This window comes from Leptonotus elevatus, chromosome 1 (genome assembly GCF_054856555.1).
Source record: "Leptonotus elevatus isolate MCC_2025b chromosome 1, RoL_Lele_1.0, whole genome shotgun sequence".
Lineage (NCBI taxonomy): Eukaryota > Metazoa > Chordata > Actinopteri > Syngnathiformes > Syngnathidae > Leptonotus > Leptonotus elevatus.
This window is the reverse complement of record NC_141239.1, coordinates 55,636,067-55,654,126: the sequence shown is the minus strand read 5'-3', so window position 1 is coordinate 55,654,126 and position 18,060 is coordinate 55,636,067. Positions and strand designations below refer to the sequence as shown.

Genomic DNA, 18,060 nt, shown 5'->3' with positions numbered 1-18,060 from the left:
ATTGAACTTCACTGCATTCTTCGTCTTAATTTACAGTTAGGAAACCCGAGCTCAGCAGTTATACCTGAGAGACTGGATACAAGTATGAGTTCCATAGTGGCACCTTGTGAAAGAGATGAGAGCACATTTCTTCCACTTAGTAGTGAATGCATATCCACAAGAAAATCTTTCTCTGACGTGAGCATTGCGGGCGCACAAAATAGTGGTGACTTGTCTGAGAGGAAGTGGATTGTCAACAAGTCTGCACTTATGGAACTGTTTGCCAATTGTCACACACGTGGTGTATATCCATTACTTACAAGAAGATCACCAGCCTGTGGACTGGATCCATGATCAAAATAGAATTAACATATCTCAATCACCATAAAGCAGTGTGGCAATCCTGTCCTGAGGTCCGTGGAATGCCTGAGAATAACATTGTATCTTCAGCAGCCATTATTTTCACTGGAATTGCAGAGGGGGCTGATCTTGTAAATTTACAGTTGCTCCAAAAAACATCATACTATATTCACTACGATCAACGTATATGATCCCTGTTATTCACAAAGCCTACACTGACATGCAAGAAAAAATATTATCAGAACTCCAGGAAGGCGCATCTGCATTGCAGTATGAGCTCAGTTGTGCTCTTATATATTATGTGTGAGTGTTTTTGTCACGGCCGTATGTTCTGCTGTTATGGGCTTCCCTGCATGTCTTCTGTTTCTTTTCTGCTACAATAAATAATTCAGGTATCGGAGGCTACCAGTTAACCTGAAATGGAGTCTGTTGTATTCAGGAAGGGCCTGGATCCTCTGCTAGGCTCTGGAGTTAGTGTTGATGTTGTTACCACTGACGTGGCTACATCAATAAGGAAGGTTACACTAGTAACAAAGCCTCCTACGATGTTGCTATTTTCAAGTTAGCGTCAATCAGCTCAGTAGTGCACCAGAAGTGGTGAGAATAGGTTTCAAAATATGAGCACAAACAGGAAGAACAGGTGTTAGCTGCCTTAATCTTGCTGATTTAACTGCATTTGGTAAGTGTGCCTTGTTAAGTGTAAAATGTAATCGCATTTAATGTACATTTGTTTATTGGTCCCTTCGCCCATTTTATGTTCACATACTTGTACAAATAAACACACATTCAATAGTAAATTCGATTTTTGATCAAATTCAATATGTCAAGGTTTGCTGTGGTTGTGGATCCAAGTGCAGGGAAGTAAGGCAGCGAGGAGGCAGAGGTGCTCAAAAAAGAAGTGTAATTTAATCAAACAAAGCAAAAGGGGCAAACAAGGTAACTCAAATAAAAACGACAAAGTCCAGATTCAAACAATCAACCTGACAACTAATACAATAAAAAAAAAAAAAGACATGGCAAGACGAGACGTGGCAAGGACGTGACAACGACAGCAGGACATGTGGAAGCAACAATAGTCAGGTTTCCATCAAAATGTTTCAAAATTTGTATGCAAATTTTGTGAAAATGCGCAAAATGGACACATATGGACTTATGCCCCTTTTCATCTGCTCTTCTTTTGCGACTATGCGGCGCGAGACGATTTTGTAGTGACAAAATTTAGGGACATCGGGGAGTTCCAGGTGGCAATATTGGTTTTGACGGACTGAACGGAAGTAGTTTGTCTTGTTGGCTTCCCTTCCACATGTAAGTGAAGTGTGTCGTTAAATTTGAGAGCTGATGTTAATAAAGCCATCTAAAATTGCATGAATGGTTTTTTTCTTTAATTAATTATAAAAATAATTGTGTTTCTTCGTTTCCCCAAACATATCCTACTTTATCATCTGCCATTTATTGTGACTACACATGATGAACATACTGTTCGGGTCAAATTTAACCCATATTGACATTTGACAAAAACAAAATGACCCTAAATGGTGTTATTTTACCCTGAAAGTGACACAAAACACACAAAAATTTCAATATTTTAAAAAGTAATTATTTTGTACAGATGCTTAAATATTTTGGTATACTGATATGAGACTAATCATTGTCATTTTGACCAGTCTACAAAAGCAGATTTTACATTGATCAATGTTAAATAAAGTAAATTTGTAGTAGTGGTGGGAATCTTGAATAATAGGTGTAAATTGTATAGTTCGTTTTCACAGATGTCTCTCACCTATAGTTGCCAAGATGAGCCATTAGTATGGGGGGCGGGGGAAGAACCCATCAGCTTGACAGATATTTGACAGAGGACTCATACCGGACCCGCAGCTGTGGCCTCTTTGATCAAGACACCAATACACTAAACAGCTTCTTGGGCGCTAAAGTAGCTCCCTGCTTCGTGTGTGTTCCACTAACTGTGTGAGTTTGCTTTGTCCACAACTGTGATGGGTAAAGTGGTGAAGAAAAATTACATGTGCTGTGTAGACAAGACAAAAATAACTCTTCACACCTTAGGACAGTATAGTTTTTCAATCAACATGCTCATTTTCATAATGAGTGAGGAAACCGTAGTAGGCGCTTGGGTTTGAACCCACCCATTATTTGAACTGTCAGGTAGATGTGCTCACCAGCTAACCACCAATTCAACATTTATAGACCTGAATTAAAAAGGCATCAAATACATTTGGACACAACGCATACATTTATAAACACATTTATTGTTTTATTTTTTGCCAAATGGCTAAAATTGTACTTAAATGTAAAATGTTACAATGTCATCATGAATATATCAGACCATTCAGCCGTAACACTGCTCTTTGCGTATGAAAGTGAGAAAAAAAGACAAGACATGAATTACTCAATGATTAATAGGGGTGTTAAAAAATCGATTCGGCAATATATAACGCAATATTACACGCACAATTCTTGTATCGATTCAATATGGAGCCGAATCGATTTTCTCAGATCAATTTTTGATGGAAATATTCAACAAAATGTCTTAATTAGGGTTAAGGTTCACACTTTAAGCATGGAAGAATGTTATATTAATGGAAAAACTAAGCCTTAAAATTTGATTTCAATGCTGTTCAAACATGGAACACAATGCAACCTGTTTGTTAAATACAGTGGCACACAGTTATAAGCCTGAAGTACATTTTCATACAAATCTTACAGTGTACATGTACAAGTTTACTGATTAGTATTTTCTAAATTGAAAAAAATAAATTAAATAAATTGCAATAATTGACTTGGATTCGTATCGGGGATTAATCGGTATCGAATCGAATCGTGGCCTATGAATCGTGATACAGATCAAATCGCTAGCTACGAGGCAATTCACACCCCTAATGAATAATAATTAAGAATGTGCTTAAAAAGGGGTGCTGTCAAAATGTCTACAGCATTTAAAAAATATATATATTTAATTCAATTTTATGCATTGATAACACATCTCGGTGAGTGATTGGTTAGGTCAGCACATCTGCCTCACAGATCCCAAATCCCAATTCGTCATCACTGTGTGGCGTTTGCATTTTCTCACTAAGAACTTTTAGGTTGAACTGGAAAGACTATTTGTATTAAATAATAAATTAAAACAAACAAAAATAACAAAACTAATTTTAATTATAGACCGCTTGAAATATTTAATAAGTTAAAAGAAATTAGTTCATATAGTTTAAAAAAAACACAAGTTGCAATAAATTATTTAAATGAGTTCATGCTCAAATACTTTGTGAAAGATTACTTAAAAAATAAAAAGGTTGTTTTTTTAATTTATACAGTGTTTGATTTGTTTTCAGTTGTAGGCCATGAGTCACCAACCTAGTGCCCACAGCGATGAGGTTAGCCCCCAAGCACCACATGAGTAGCCCACTGCACGGGCCTATTCTAAAATTAGCTAACCAGTACGGGAACATCTGAATTTTTTAGGACTATTAGGTGACCATTTCAAAATGTAAATACTGGCAGAGATCTGTACAAATAAATTGCTGTTGCATGTTGATACAGTAGTCCTAATTATTATGAGAAATCGCTAACATGATCAGTGACTTCACATAAATGAATATCATGAATTACTCATAAGTTTAAAGGTGAGCACAATTGTTATTTTGGATGTGTGTATCAAACTGGTAGCCCTTTTCTTTAATCAGTACCAAAGTAGTAGGCAGAGCTCATTTGGCTTAAGCTCCAATCACTCCCACTAGGCTTTTTGAATGGGAACGCTAAACAGGATTTGTCACGCAGTGCCTCTAATCTACTCTAAAAACAAAACTTTTGCGACTACAAGTTTGCATATGCACAATTTTGACATGGAGTCACAATTAGTGATACATAAATGCTACCCTCTAATGCAGTCTGCACTAAAGAAAACCAAAACGGTTGGTGATAAACATTTTATTTGTATAGTACTTTTCTAAATACTCATGACACTTAACAAGAAAAGAGGAAACAGCGATGACATTAATAATAACAAAAAATATACAAATAACTTTTTTAAAAAAAATGATGTCAGCGATGTCAGTACGATTTTGGATATTTGAACAGAAATATGATCGAGATAGATACAGGATCCATCATGAAACTTTATCAAGTGACCTGGATCTCATGGCTGTCACATCCAACTACAGATGTACAGTATCTGGCATTATTTAGCAAACTAGCTGCTAAATCAAATTCTACCCTGGTGCTTTTTCTACATTAAATAATTATTTTAGGAGCAGTGTGTGGGTCCTGAGCTACAGACAACCGCCCCCGCCCCCACCCCCACTTGGAGTGCCAAGTGTAACTTCCAAATGTAATTGTAATGTGGGCACAAACTGGCTCAAGTCCACAGTCACAACAACATACTACCTGGTACAGGAGCTGGAAAAGTACAACGTTTAATATATATGTGTAACAAGTCTAAACTTGTCTTATAGTGCTTTAATTTGAAAGGTAACATACTGTACTCTTGGATTTTGGGTACAAGCCAAATGTGACTTTATAATGCAGGCATCCTGTTGAAACAAATTTACAATTTGTATCAAAAATTTAATTAAAGGGCTCTAGTGTGAGATGACCAGTCGGGAAAGTATCATTAAAACAGCAGTTCCTCAATATTAATGTCTATGGGTAAGGCTAAAGATGTACTGTATACCTCTTTAAGTAGTGCTGATATGCAGCATGTACATTATATGTACATTGTGGCACAAAGTCAACCGGAGTGGAAAAGAGGGTTCAGTAAAATGTTGCCTATTGCAAAAGTCTCGTTTAGAAAGAACAAATGGGAAAATGTGTTAACCTGCTTAATCTTAAAATGAATGGGTGAACAGGCAATGGAATATTTCCACAAAAAAATTAATTTAACAATAATAGAATTAGGATAAGCATATATCATTTTTCGTGAAGGTAGGGTGAGTAATTCTTAATGAAATGATAGATGTTAACTTATTGACCAGTATGGATCATACATGAGGGGCAAGATGTAAAAAAACCAACTAACAAACCCTAACTATTCAGTAATTATCTTAAGTAGTTCAGAATGGTTGCTGTTTTCTATTCCCACACGCTTGTCCCAAAAGGAGCGGACTCTGGCATCCAAACAGCGGTTGATGTCCTCCATCCTTGATGCTGGAAGTGGAAAAGTTGAGGGAAAGAAAAGTGAGGGTAGTGTTGTGAGGGATGCTGGTTGCCCAAATGTTATTGATTGTAGAGTGAGCGCTGCTCCCAGGGCATAGCCTGGATGGTACGTGGCACGGGCGAAGGCTTGAGTGTTGTTGCTCCATTTGCATGGAGGGAGTGGCCAATGGGGTTGATCGTGGTGAGGGGTCGCTGAGGGGTTAGCGAGAAAGTGTCCTGGTGCTTCGGCTGTGGTGGAAAGTGGCAGTGATGGAAAGAGGGAAATAGGTGGTGGGGGGAAGAAAAGGAGAATGAAACTGTGCAAAACACGACTTCAGCATGTTCATTGAAATAATTGGAAAAATTAATCTTGTACTGTTGAGTTGAAATGCCAACATGCCTTAAAACAGTAACCTAAGTACAGAGATAGTATATATAAATGTAGAACTTTACAACACCCCCTTAAGTCTGGTAGTATTTCAAACAAGAAGTCATACAATGTTAACACGCCAAAAGTTAAGGCATTTTTCTTATTTTTGTGCAAATGATAACGCTGCCATCAGTAGTTTACATGTTGACAATGTTATTAATTTAGAGATTTAGGGATTCAACATTTCTTTACCAAGTATGGAATGATTTTGCCACACACACGAATAATTATTGAAAATGAGAATTGGGAGAGACTCACTTAGGTTGTTGCACAACTACTGCTCAACATAATGAGCTAGAATAGATAACAATTCTCCAGCAAAATGTGAACAGCAAAAATTTATTATTTCCATAGCTCATAATCAACCCAAATTTCTGTCTTTACAGTGCAACTCAACCCCCTGCCAAACTCTTGCTCAACCCCTCACTAATATTTGAAAATGGCGCTCAAAGGGGGTGTTGCCAGAGCGACTACGAGATTCAACAAGTGCTGTCGGTAGTCTCTGCTCATCCAATGAGAGGACTAACAGCCAAACTGTGTTTATCGCAATGTTTCACCTAAAGAAGGCGTCACAAAGACGTTTGTTGTCCCTATTTCCAGCTTTCAACAAACATGCACTATACAGTCCTGCTCACCATTATTGGCACCCATGAAGGTAAAGTACATAATGTGGAATACCTTCTGGAAAAAAATAATCAACTAAAACATTTAATTTTTCATAGAGAACTTGTGTTTTATCTGAAAGACCAAATGATTAAAAATATATTTTTTAAACAATAAACAATGGGCAGAAAAAATAGAAAACTTCAAATGTGCTCTGTCACTGGTATTGGCACCCTTTCCTGTAAATCAGTATGGAAACACATTGCGACTCACCTTTGGTAAATCACAAATGAGTATTCCCTGTTCTAAATGGTATGTGCCCAATTGACATGAATTAACCAATGAATGATGACTTTGATGTTTTAAAAAGCCACCTGTTATCCCCTTTTCCTTTGTCACAATCGTGTAAACAAAGGAGCTGTCTGAGGACATCAGAAGTGCTATAATTCGCAAACACAAGACCTCCAAAAGGGGATAGCGCCATCTTCAAAGACTTTGGTAGCCCTGTTTCAGCAGTGCGTAATGTTATTAAGAAGTTTGACGAGTATGGAACTGTCAAGAACCTCCATGGACATTGGGGGGAAAGAGAGAAATTGATGACAGAAGTCTTCAACAGAAAAATCACCACGTCAAACATCCAAAGACCTGAAAGCCAACCTAGAACAGTCTGGAGTCATGATTTCAAGAAGTACCATACGGCACACACTGAACCAAAAACAGGGCTTCATAGGCAAAGACTATTCCTGAGGGAGACGTTAAAAAAGAATGGCTAACTTTTGCCAAGGAGTACCTGGATAACCACAATTCTTTTGGGAAAATGTTCTGTGGACGGATGAAATAAAAATAGAGCTTTTTGGCAATGCACGCCAACAGTTTGTTTACAGACAGCGCAATGCAGCTTCCAAGGAAAAGAACACCCTCCCTACAGTTAAGCATGGTGGGGGATCCATAATTCTGTGGGGCTGCTTTGCTACATCTGGGTACTGGAGGCCTTTATCGTATCACAGGAATCATGAAATCAGAGAATTATCAAAACATTACATTACATTACATGTCCTACCAAGTTTTAGACAACTTGGTTTGAATCGAAGGTCATTGGTCCTCCATGCAAGACAAAAACCCAAAGCACACAGGGATGGTTAAAAAGGAAAAAATACTGTTTTAAAATGGCCAGCAATGACTCCTGATCTCAATCTGATTGAAAATATTTTATATGAGCTAAAATGTGCCATTGGGAAAACAAACCTGCAAACTTTCAAGAGCTTGAACAATTTGCAATGGAAGAGTGGGGAAAAATACCAGCGGAGAAGTGCAAGAAGCTTAGAGATGGCTACAAGAAGCGTTTGGAAGCTGTCATCACTGCCAAAGGGTGTGCAAACAAATATCAAAGAGGGGTGCCATTATTGCTGCACATGCTGTGTTTTCTATTTTTTCTTTACATTATGCAAGGTGAAAACCAATTCCCTTTGTTGAATTACTTTGGACATCCAATTAAAAAGGTCATGATTATATAAATTTGGTACATTTCCATTTATTTCTGAAGATATTGTAGAGATCACGCAAAAAATGAAAGGGTGCCAATAACAGTGAGCAGGACTGTAATATCAAAATAATGACTAGGGTATGTAGACAGTGTTAGTAAACACGTCCCGTTTATATACTTAATCATTAAAAAAAGTTGATTTGTGATTGCAGTGCCACAGGAATGGGGATGGTTTTAATAATGTTGTCTATGCAGGAATCTAACTGGTTAATTAATTCTTCATTCCCTGACAGCAGATGGCCTATGACTGATGCAAATGCTAGCAGCTGGTAGTTCGCGTTCATATAGAGTAAATGCCACCATGTTACTGGTGGACAGCAGTACGCATAAATTCTCTTTCTCCTGATGTTAGTAGGCAGACAAGGAAAAACTGCTAGTCAGCATATAGCAGATGGTGGTTTTCTCTCCTACCATGAGATTGGCGCTCAGCCTAGTGTATCCCAAGCTCATCTCCTTTACCTCAGGCACCAGGGGCTGGAGCAGAGAGTAGGAGGATGTTGCTGTAGTGCTGGAAGAGGATATGTGTTTGGAGGAGGAACTCCTCATATTTGCCTGGCTGCTCTGGGACGACACAGTACTGGCCCGGCCCTATTAGCAAAAAACGTGTTAATAGTCATCTATCATCAGTGAAATAAAAACCATGAAAAGTAACAAACCTGGTACAGTATGTTCTCCCTACCTGGTGTGGGTCAGGGACAGACTGGCTGCTCACTCCACCACTCTGGCCTCCCTGGGACATAGGAGAAACGCAGTGGGAAGGCAAAGGTTCCTGTTGATTGTGTCCTCCATGCTGCGATGACATTATGGAGGATGCACTGTTCTGCTGCTGCTGCTGCTGCTGCTGCTGCTGCTGCTGCCGCTGCTGCTGACGGCGAGGTGTAGAAGAGAAATTTGAACGACGACTGCCAGGCTAAATGGGAGCAGGGAGGAAAGCAGAGAAAGACTCATTTATAAGAGGGTGGCGTGGCTCAGTGGTGGAGTTGTCGTCTCGCAACCCAGAGGTTGTGGGTTCAATAGATTCAATGCCATTGTGACCACGTCAAACTGTCCTTGAGCAAGATACTAAACCCTCAGTTGCTCCTGATGCCACCACGTCGTCAGTAAGTGAATGAGTAGTCGAATGTAAAGCGCTTTGAAGACCTTGTAAGGCCCTATATAAATGAAGTACCATAAAAAATGTGATTATGCACCAAACCCTAATCCAGGGGTAGGGAACCCTCAACCCTGGTCCTCAAGAGCCACTGTCCGGTCTTGTTTTACATGGCTCCCTCCTCTAGCACAGCTGACTCAACGGATCAGCTAAACCGAAAGAGCTGTAGAAGTCTGATAATGATAATGATTCATTGAATCAGGTGTGTTGCTAGCGGGAGAGACAGACAACAGGCAGGACAGTGGCTCCCGAGGACCAGGTTTCCCTACCCCTGCCCTAAGCTGTGACCTTATCATGGTGGAGGGGTTTGTGTGTCTCAATGGATTAGGTTATCTGGACCCACTATTTCAAACATACCGTAATTTCCGGACTATAGGGCGCTACTTTCTTTTCTATGCTAGAACCCTGGGGCTTTTAATGTGCCACGGTTTATTTAATTTTACTGATGAGCTTCAAGTCTCATCACATGTGACCAATGAAATTACTGAATATGCATGGGTTAAAGCAAAACATTTTCACTTGACTGAAATTGTTTAATATTTAAATTGACTATGGTCAATTAACACAAATTTTGCAAGGCAATAGGGCGCATACTGATTATTTTTAAATAATAATAATAAGAAGGCATTATTCAGGGATGAAAGAGGTGACTAGTATACAACCGCTCTATTTTTAAAAAAATATTTCATACTTAAAAACATTAATAATATAATATCTATCTATACATGGTCACGTTATGCTATATAAGCAGGGTTGGAAGGCTGATGTGTTAAATTTTATTTTTCTGATAGTTTCTAGTTACCCGTTAAAAAAAATGCAGTTAGTAACGTAATTCAATTATCATACTATTAAAGTAATATAACTTGGACACTAGTGACAGTGTACCCCAACTATTTGCAGGGGATTGAGACCGGGCTGGACCCCAAATAGCAAAAATCCATGTGTAATTGAAACCCATTTAAATGTATAGATTAAATACACAGTATATTTTGTAGAGTAAATTTTACTCTGAAAAAGACTATATTCGGTCCCAGTCTAAACAAAGTAAACTTTATACTCGGGAGAGAGTAAAATATTAAAAAAATATTAGCAATAAAATAAAAAAAACATCAACAGTTGAGGAACAATCACAGAACCTTCAGGTTGGGAGACAGCCACCCTAACCACTGACCTACTACTAGTGTCAATATATCGCAGATGTCAGGTAGAATCCTTGTTTACCTCCATTTTTGGTCTCCTTTGGGACACATCAGCAATATGTTAGCCAACAACAAGTCTAGCATGGCTTAAGTGGTAAGTGGCTGTCTTCCATGCTGAAGGTTGTGAGAAGAACACTTTGGTTTTTGCCACCCAGAAGAAGGCGAGACGTCAATGTGAATTGTATAGGAGACAACATTACTTAAGCATGAATCATTCTATAACACCATCTTTACACAGACCCACCTGGGTGGGTGTTGCAGCACTACAACGGTGTTGAGCCAGCTCTAGCATTGTCCTGTAACTCTTGGAGCAGGAAGGACAGTCAAAGCGGTTTGGTCCATCATCATGGATCCTCTGGTGGTTGCGGAGATACCGTGCCAAACGAAAGGCCTTCCCACAACGATCACACATGTAGCGCTTCTGACCATGTATTCGCATATGGTTACGCAAAGACATGTAGTTGGTGTAGGGCTTGCTGCAAAAGTCGCATCTGTATCGTGGAAAGAAAACGACATGATGAATGATAGACATGATTAAAAGTACAGTGTTGGTTAGTTTTATTATTTTTCCATGTAAAAAGCAAAGTTGAAAGAACTGAGCCAGTAAAGGGGTTTCTTCATCTTAAAAGGTATAGTGGATGATGTTTATTGGCTGCGTTTTCTGGGTGGATCATCTTAATTATTGGTCATCCATCCTGTCAATCAATCTGGAGAAATGTTTACGTAATGTCGTCGTGCTTGTTCTTTCCTAGCTGGGGATGTGCACTTCCGAGTCTTTGTAGCATGTAGCCGGTGAGCTTCAGTTTCAGCCATTCACTGTAGGCTCCACCGATCTTACCACATACTATGAAAATGGCTGTGAGTCGCTAGAAGAAACACGTCGAGAAGCGAAATCGGCTGCAGACTGCAATTTTTTTATGCGCACGCTCTGGGAAGGTGAGCTCGCTCGTACACGCTTCCGACATTTCATAGGCGTTTACTCGGGACGAGCAGTAGAGCAGTTAAGATTGTCTTGCGCATGCGTATTTTTTTAATAAGTGACAAAAAGACACATAGAAATTGCAATTGCAGTTACTGAGAAATCAACATACTTTTGACATTTTATGCCTTTATTTGCAATTTTTGACAGAGAATGTGTATAAATTGTAAGGATGGGAATTGATAAGATTTTTACGATTCAATTCTTTATCGATTCTTTTTGGGAAAAAAAAGTGAATAAACATAGATTAGCATCCACTTTTTATATGTCTAAGTTGTATCTCTAAACAATAGACATGTTTAAAAGTAACATGGCCTTACAAACCTAACAGTGAAGTTTTAAGAGGTCCACATTTGAGGTCCCAAGAAAAAAAAAAAAAAGATTTGAAAGTAAACATAACTACATTTTTTAAAATCATCTTCTGTAGTAATTTACAAAATACAACCTAGATTATTTTGTGACAATAATGTCCAACTCCAGTAACATTTCAACACTCATATGAACTGAGCACTGAAAAACTTCTCCCTTCCTCAGTCAAAACAGACGCAGCCAGTAGAGTGGTGTGTGACTCCCGTGAGCAGATTCAGAATGTGTGGAAGTAGCGAGTGTGGCTTTTAAGTCATGGTCTGCTTGTGTAAGTCAAGTCTGTACGTCTTTGCACGTTTTACAACCTTGAATGAACCCCGATGAAAAAAACAACACTAGCGGGCACACTTGCTTGCTGCTAATGCTATGCAAGCAAAATGGTGCATTCAGGGTACTTTCACATCGTCAGAAACTTCGGTTTTCTTCGATTATAACGTTTTAAGGGGGAAACAATCGGTCATTTGGCCCAATTGACTGATTGTTTTGGCCAATGTTTGAAGGGCAATAATCGGCAGCCGATTAGAATCGGCAGCCGATTAGAATCGGTTGTGCCCTAATTAGTGGCGACATTCCATGATTTAAACGCCAAATTGGGCAAGGACAAACTCAAAATCCCATTTTGGTGAAAAAGAGAAAACTAAGAAGAAATCACAAAAGATGAGTAGGGATGGGAATCAAAAACGGGTCTTGATGAGAACCGGCTCCAAGTGTTACAATTCCTTGGCATCATTTGCCGTTTTTGCTAACAATTCCCTTATCGGTTCCGTGTGGGACGATGACGTCACCACATGCACGAGTCACGCGACACTTCAAAAGTTTGTTGACAAAAGCTAACAACAGGCCAACTTGCAATGTTTGCAAATTGGATATTACGTCTAAGGGGGGAAACACTACAACTATGCAAACACATTTGCACACGCAGCATGCGATGACTGTCTGTCGTGTTTGGGAGCGCTCCGGAGCCCATCCAGCAGCAACAGCTGCCAGCAATGCAAGCGTTCTCCTATCTACACTCCAGGTACTGGTAGTAACTATATTAACGCCAGTTTGCCTTTATGTGAAATGTGCCGTTAGTAACTGTTAATGTTAAATGCCGTATCTCACTAAACAGCGCCGGCCGCCATTCATTTCAATGGGGGACTTCGACCCCTGGTCCGGCTTGCAAGGGTAAACACCGCAGGCCGCGAGTGTTGTTTTTATCATCAGGGTTCATTCAAGGTTGCAAAACGTGCAGCAATGTACAGAACAAACCATGACTTAAAAGCAACACTCGCTACCTTGGTGTTGCTTTATTTGATATTGACAACATTTTAAAGTTTTTGTTGATTATGGCAGCACCATAACTGTATGGACAAAAGTAGCACTGTTTTACCTGTAGAAAGACCTAATTTCCCACGAGGACCAGCGCATAGCGTCGTCTTTGAGCTCACGGCAGTGAGTGAAAGCCAGGTCAATGTTGATCCTTGCCTGTCCAGCCTCCCTTTTTCCTTTTTTTTTGTCTCCTCATATAAAACTCTTCGGTTGTTTTGCAGCTTCTACCATGACAGCAGTAATCGCGTGTAGACGTTTGAATGGAGTTCCGCATGGGGAAAGGGGGAAGTGACGTACTGTATGCCATAAAGCAGTCCACATTTGTAGTTTTTTGTGTGGCAAGGTTGCTGCCACCCTCCTGAAAGTTGCTTAGTGCCAGTAAAAGCGATACAGACCCCCTCAGGCCATGACAAATGTACCATTCAACTTTCTGTAAGTCGATGTTTCATCAGAAGAGTTAGGAAAATGTTTTGTGAAGGTTGAAAAGGTCCTAAGTTTAGCTTTAAAATAAAAACAAGCTTTAAAGTAGCACTAAGGAACTTTTCAACCTTAATAAAATATGTTCATAACTCTTCTGATGAAACATTGACTTAAAACTAGTTGAATGGTACCTTTGCCATGGCCTGAGGAGGTCTGTAAGATTTTTACTGGCACTAAACAACTTTGAGGAGGATGGTAAGAACACTGCCATACAAAAACTACAAATGTGCTGACTGCCTTACTTCCCCCTTTCCTCATTCGTTACAAAGTCGGAAGTCAATTTGACTGGCCTGAGCTAAAAAACTATGCAATACGCTTGTCCTCATGGGAAGTGTGGTCTTCCTTCAGGCATAACATTACCACTTTTGTCCATATGGCGCCGCCATAATAAACATAAATTGAAAGTTGCTTAGTGTTGCTTTAAAGCACGATCTTCTTTACAATATCAAGAATAGTTTAAAGTATCTACCTGAAGTCTCCAGTCTTGTGAGTGAGCTTGTGGTTGAGCAAGGAGCTGGCATGTTTGTAGGCGCAGTTGCATAAGTCACATACATATGGCCTCTCATCTGAATCCATGTCATCTGATGCGGATGTTGCTGGTACTGGTGCTCTGGATTCTAAGGACAGGCTGGAACTGGAGAGAGAGGCTGAAGATAGACTGGAGCTTGAGAGTGCAGCTGACGATGAAGGAAGCTGATCACACCAGTTGATGGTCGAACTCGACTGTCACAAAAGATTGACAAATTACATTACTATAGTGTGTGCTGTGTCAACGCGCGTTTCTGATTGGTGGGTGGGTTTCACGCTCGTTCCAGGTTGGCTGCTTTCTCGAGCCACTGAATAGCCGTGTATGACGTGAATTTGGAGCCCGCATGCAAGGAGGGAGAAGGCGGAAGCAAGTTGAGGCTGTACGTACTCGAATGTGGAACGACAACGTGAATAAAAGAGAGATAAAATAAAACACCAGACAGGAGTGTGAACTCCTGTCTCCTGCAGTTCATTTCCCCTACCCCGTTTGGACCGCACCCTTTTGGCGACGTGCAGCGGGCGCTATACGCAGAGACGACCCGTACTCTGGACGCGAGACCGCGCAGGAACGGATAACAAAATACTGCCAGTATTTGCATTCAATTTGAGCCAGGAAAAACCCTGTAAGTAAATAGTTTGAGAGAGATTTGGAGGGGGTGACAACAACAGTGGACCAACTTAATAGTTACTGATACGCATCAGAGCTTTTGAGATTGCTCATCGCCTCAACGTCTGAAGTGACTATTGGGTATATGCCACGGAGGAGGCGGGACTTCAGTAAGTCACACACCCACGCTGTTTCCAGTTACTGTCGCGACATAACCCCCTCAATGCCCCTCAATTGCGCGTTCCCGTCGATGGGTGCAAGTGTGTAGTGCAGGGGTGGGCACACTCGGTCCTTGATGGCCGGAGTCCTGCAGGTTTTGGATGTTTCCATTCTCCAACACAGCTGATATATGATCAGCTCATAAGCAAGCTCTGCATAAACCTGATAACGATCCTGTTGATTTGAATCAGCTGCGTTGGAGGGAAAAATCCAAAACCTGCAGGACTCCGGGCCTTGAGGACCGAGTTTGCCAATCACTGGTGTAGTGTGTTTGTCACAGTTCCCCAAAGCATTTCAGAGAGCTGAGACGCCCTGCGCGCTCACGCCAATCGGTGGGAACACGCAATTGAGGGACACAAGGGTGGAAGTGGGAGTATTGGGACACGACCTATATGTCGCAAAATTAACGGGAAACAACGTAGGTGTCACGTGTGTGACTTACTGAAGTTGGAAGTCTGTGGCATCCACATAGTTCAGAAAGTAGCAAATATGCTACTGTACGTTGTCAGTGACCTTTTTTATTTTATTTCATCCTCCGACTCCGCTCCTACTAATGTAGGAGGCATTGAAATGATTTATTATTTTATGACAACAGATATGCAGTATTTGTAGTTTACAAAAAAAGAGGAGCAGGACGTTATCGGTGGAAAGAAAGCAGTTGTCGTGCATCCCTAATACATACATTTTATTTAAAAAAATAAATGTGTACATCTTTTTTGCGTGCGCGCACACACAAACACACGCACACACACCACAAAGACCCACTAGCCTAGGACTCCTACCGCTCTTGTTTCTGAACGCTCTTGTTTCCGGTTGGTCGAGGTTCGTTTGGTTTCCTTAAACTCACAATATTGCAGACAATCGTGCATTTGAGGATGGTGAAATCAAACTCATTTGTTTCGCAGCTAACAGTTCAAAATATTCAGTGTACCACCTTGTGTGGCATTGGCACCTACTAACAACGTCGGTCACTAATGTTAGCAATAGCTGCACGTCTCGATGATTGTCCACAACAGTCGCTAGTCGCTACCATACTCCGGACCGGCCACAGTACACATTTGCTTGGTACCGGACATATGTATTTATTGTCTAATTAAAAGTAATGGTCGTAACGATGACCAACACTAAATTAAACCACTTAACGTGATAGCAAATAGTCAAACTAGGCCACAAGCCACCCCGGTGCCTTAGCAGAACGCTTAAGAAGATGCCCACACAAACTGAACGTATACTTTTTCAGATTGACGTGCGACTCACACATAACAAGTATACTACAATGTTAGTATTCCCGAGACACCGATGTATTTGTATCATGACATGAATATGTAGTCTGATTCGTTAGCTAACATTTTAGGCAGTGTTGGTTCTTACGTCGTGTGGATCCTTTTTCCAGAACAATTGGGAGCAATGGCCGAAAGACTCTGTCGATGTCACATAATTCACTCCATTTCTGTCAGGAAAATCTCCATGTGAGCTGCCGGTATTAGTCCTAGCATACATCGTTGAGAATGAGGTTCTCTGTATTTCGTAAATTACAATCCAAGCCGCTTTGTCAGGATGTTCTGTAAAGAAAAAAATATTTCTTCTTTGAAATAACCATTTTGGCGGTGGACAACTGGAAGAATAGGTTTTATTACTGCCACCTGTTGGACTGGAGTATAATAAAACGAAAGACGAAAGCGATGCATATTATTTTTGTGTCGATTTTCAAATTGTATGTAGCTTTTTCTTCTTCTTTTTGAAAAGTTATTACTACAATATATTACTTTATTTCATTATTTTTTTTGTAAAAGTACTTTGTAAATACAAAGATACTTTCGCCTTCATCATGCATACATACATATACTGTACTGTGCATACCGATTCTTTCTTTTCTTTTAAATAAACAGAATAGATCAGATCGATGCAACTTTCCCGTTATTTCAATTTCTATTTTTAAACAAAAAAAACGCAAGATGACTCATTCCCATTCAATGGAAGCAGTAACACTGCCTCCTTGTGGATGAAGGAAGGACCTTATTATTATTATTATTGTTGTTATTATTATTATTATTATTATTCCACCATAGATATGAACACAAGATAGTTCGTCCGCGTCGTGAGCTAATGGGAAGAAACGTAACCACAGGGCGACCATCTTGGGACAGGGCTACTCGATCACGACTGATCTAAGACTTTTGAAGCCGCGATGCCGCCATATTACCACTCCCATACGATATTACCCTTGGCATACGATCCTTTACATTTAAAGTATCAAAACTGGAGAACATTTGAGACAGTACTTCGTAGAAACAGCATGATTAATTATTATTATTATTATTTTTAAAATGTGTTAAACATTAACAAGAGGACTTTAGACACTTTACAACTTGCCTTAAATAAATGTATAAATTATGCCCTTAATGATGTTTACAGGAGGAAACTTGTATAGTTTTTTAATTAAATAATTATACCTGTAATTCAACAAAAGATGCGTCTTTAAAATCTAATATTGGGATTTAAGGAACTGAGCGATAAAAGAAAAAGGGGTCTACCGTCCACTTGTTAAAAAAATAGACCACACACACATTGCACTGCACACATTCTAAACCCAAAAAGGTTGAGTTTACTGAAAATTAGCGTGGAAACCGACTGCTTTAAACCGCATTAGTTTTTAGGTAAAACTTAGTATGTTAAGTAGAAAAATAATGATGTAGCCTACAGCTGAACATTTTTAGTTTAATTATTTGTATTAATTTGAAATATGCAAATTTCTAACTTACTGTTATTTATAACAAGTTGATATAAATAATAGCTTCTTGTACACTGTAAACCCAAAGTACTGTAATAAAGTTGACAAGAAATTCACATCAGTCTTCTTCGTCATTACCGATTCAGATAAAGGGAAGTGCTATAGATCTTTCTAGATACACCATATTTGAGCCCACATGTATATATATTTTTCCTGTATAATAAACTCTGTATGGTTTACAAAAATCAATTCATGTTTTTAAAACTAATTTCAACATTAACATTGCATGATTACTCTGTAAAAATAACAAAAGCCATAAATGATTATGAAATTCAAGTTCATGACCTGAACAAATGTAAACTGACTTGAACCACATCTGTAAGTAAATGAAAATATCCCAGAGATTATTTTTTTTAAATTATTGTCAGGC

At 39.5% G+C, this 18,060-nt stretch overlaps 1 protein-coding gene across 2 annotated transcripts; it reads right to left on the bottom strand.

Annotated features, from left to right (window-relative positions):
• Positions 1-1,226: 1,226 nt before the first annotated feature.
• Positions 1,227-17,476, bottom strand: LOC147184708 (uncharacterized). Of its 2 annotated transcripts, none has more exons than XM_086070689.1 (6): positions 16,271-17,476; positions 14,015-14,268; positions 10,654-10,900; positions 8,740-8,970; positions 8,472-8,648; positions 1,227-5,733 (listed from the first exon to the last, which is right to left on the bottom strand). In XM_086070689.1, exons 1-6 carry the CDS (start codon positions 16,397-16,399, stop codon positions 5,566-5,568), a joined length of 1,206 nt encoding a protein of 401 aa, XP_085926815.1. In that variant the 5' UTR covers positions 16,400-17,476; the 3' UTR covers positions 1,227-5,565. The 2 variants fall into 2 exon arrangements, with proteins under 2 accessions (XP_085926815.1, XP_085926824.1); XM_086070698.1 differs by having other exon boundaries at positions 8,520-8,648.
• Positions 17,477-18,060: the final 584 nt, after the last annotated feature.

Excerpts from the sequence above, each read along its gene's own strand:
- LOC147184708 (XM_086070689.1), bottom strand. The coding sequence starts at position 16,399 with ATGTATGCTAGGACTAATACCGGCAGCTCACATGGAGATTTTCCTGAC. Across the intron at positions 10,901-14,014 it reads CACAAGACTGGAGACTTCAG|ATGCGACTTTTGCAGCAAGC; the intron begins GTAGATACTTTA and ends TCCACGATACAG. Across the intron at positions 8,971-10,653 it reads GTGCTGCAACACCCACCCAG|CCTGGCAGTCGTCGTTCAAA; the intron begins GTGGGTCTGTGT and ends GCTCCCATTTAG.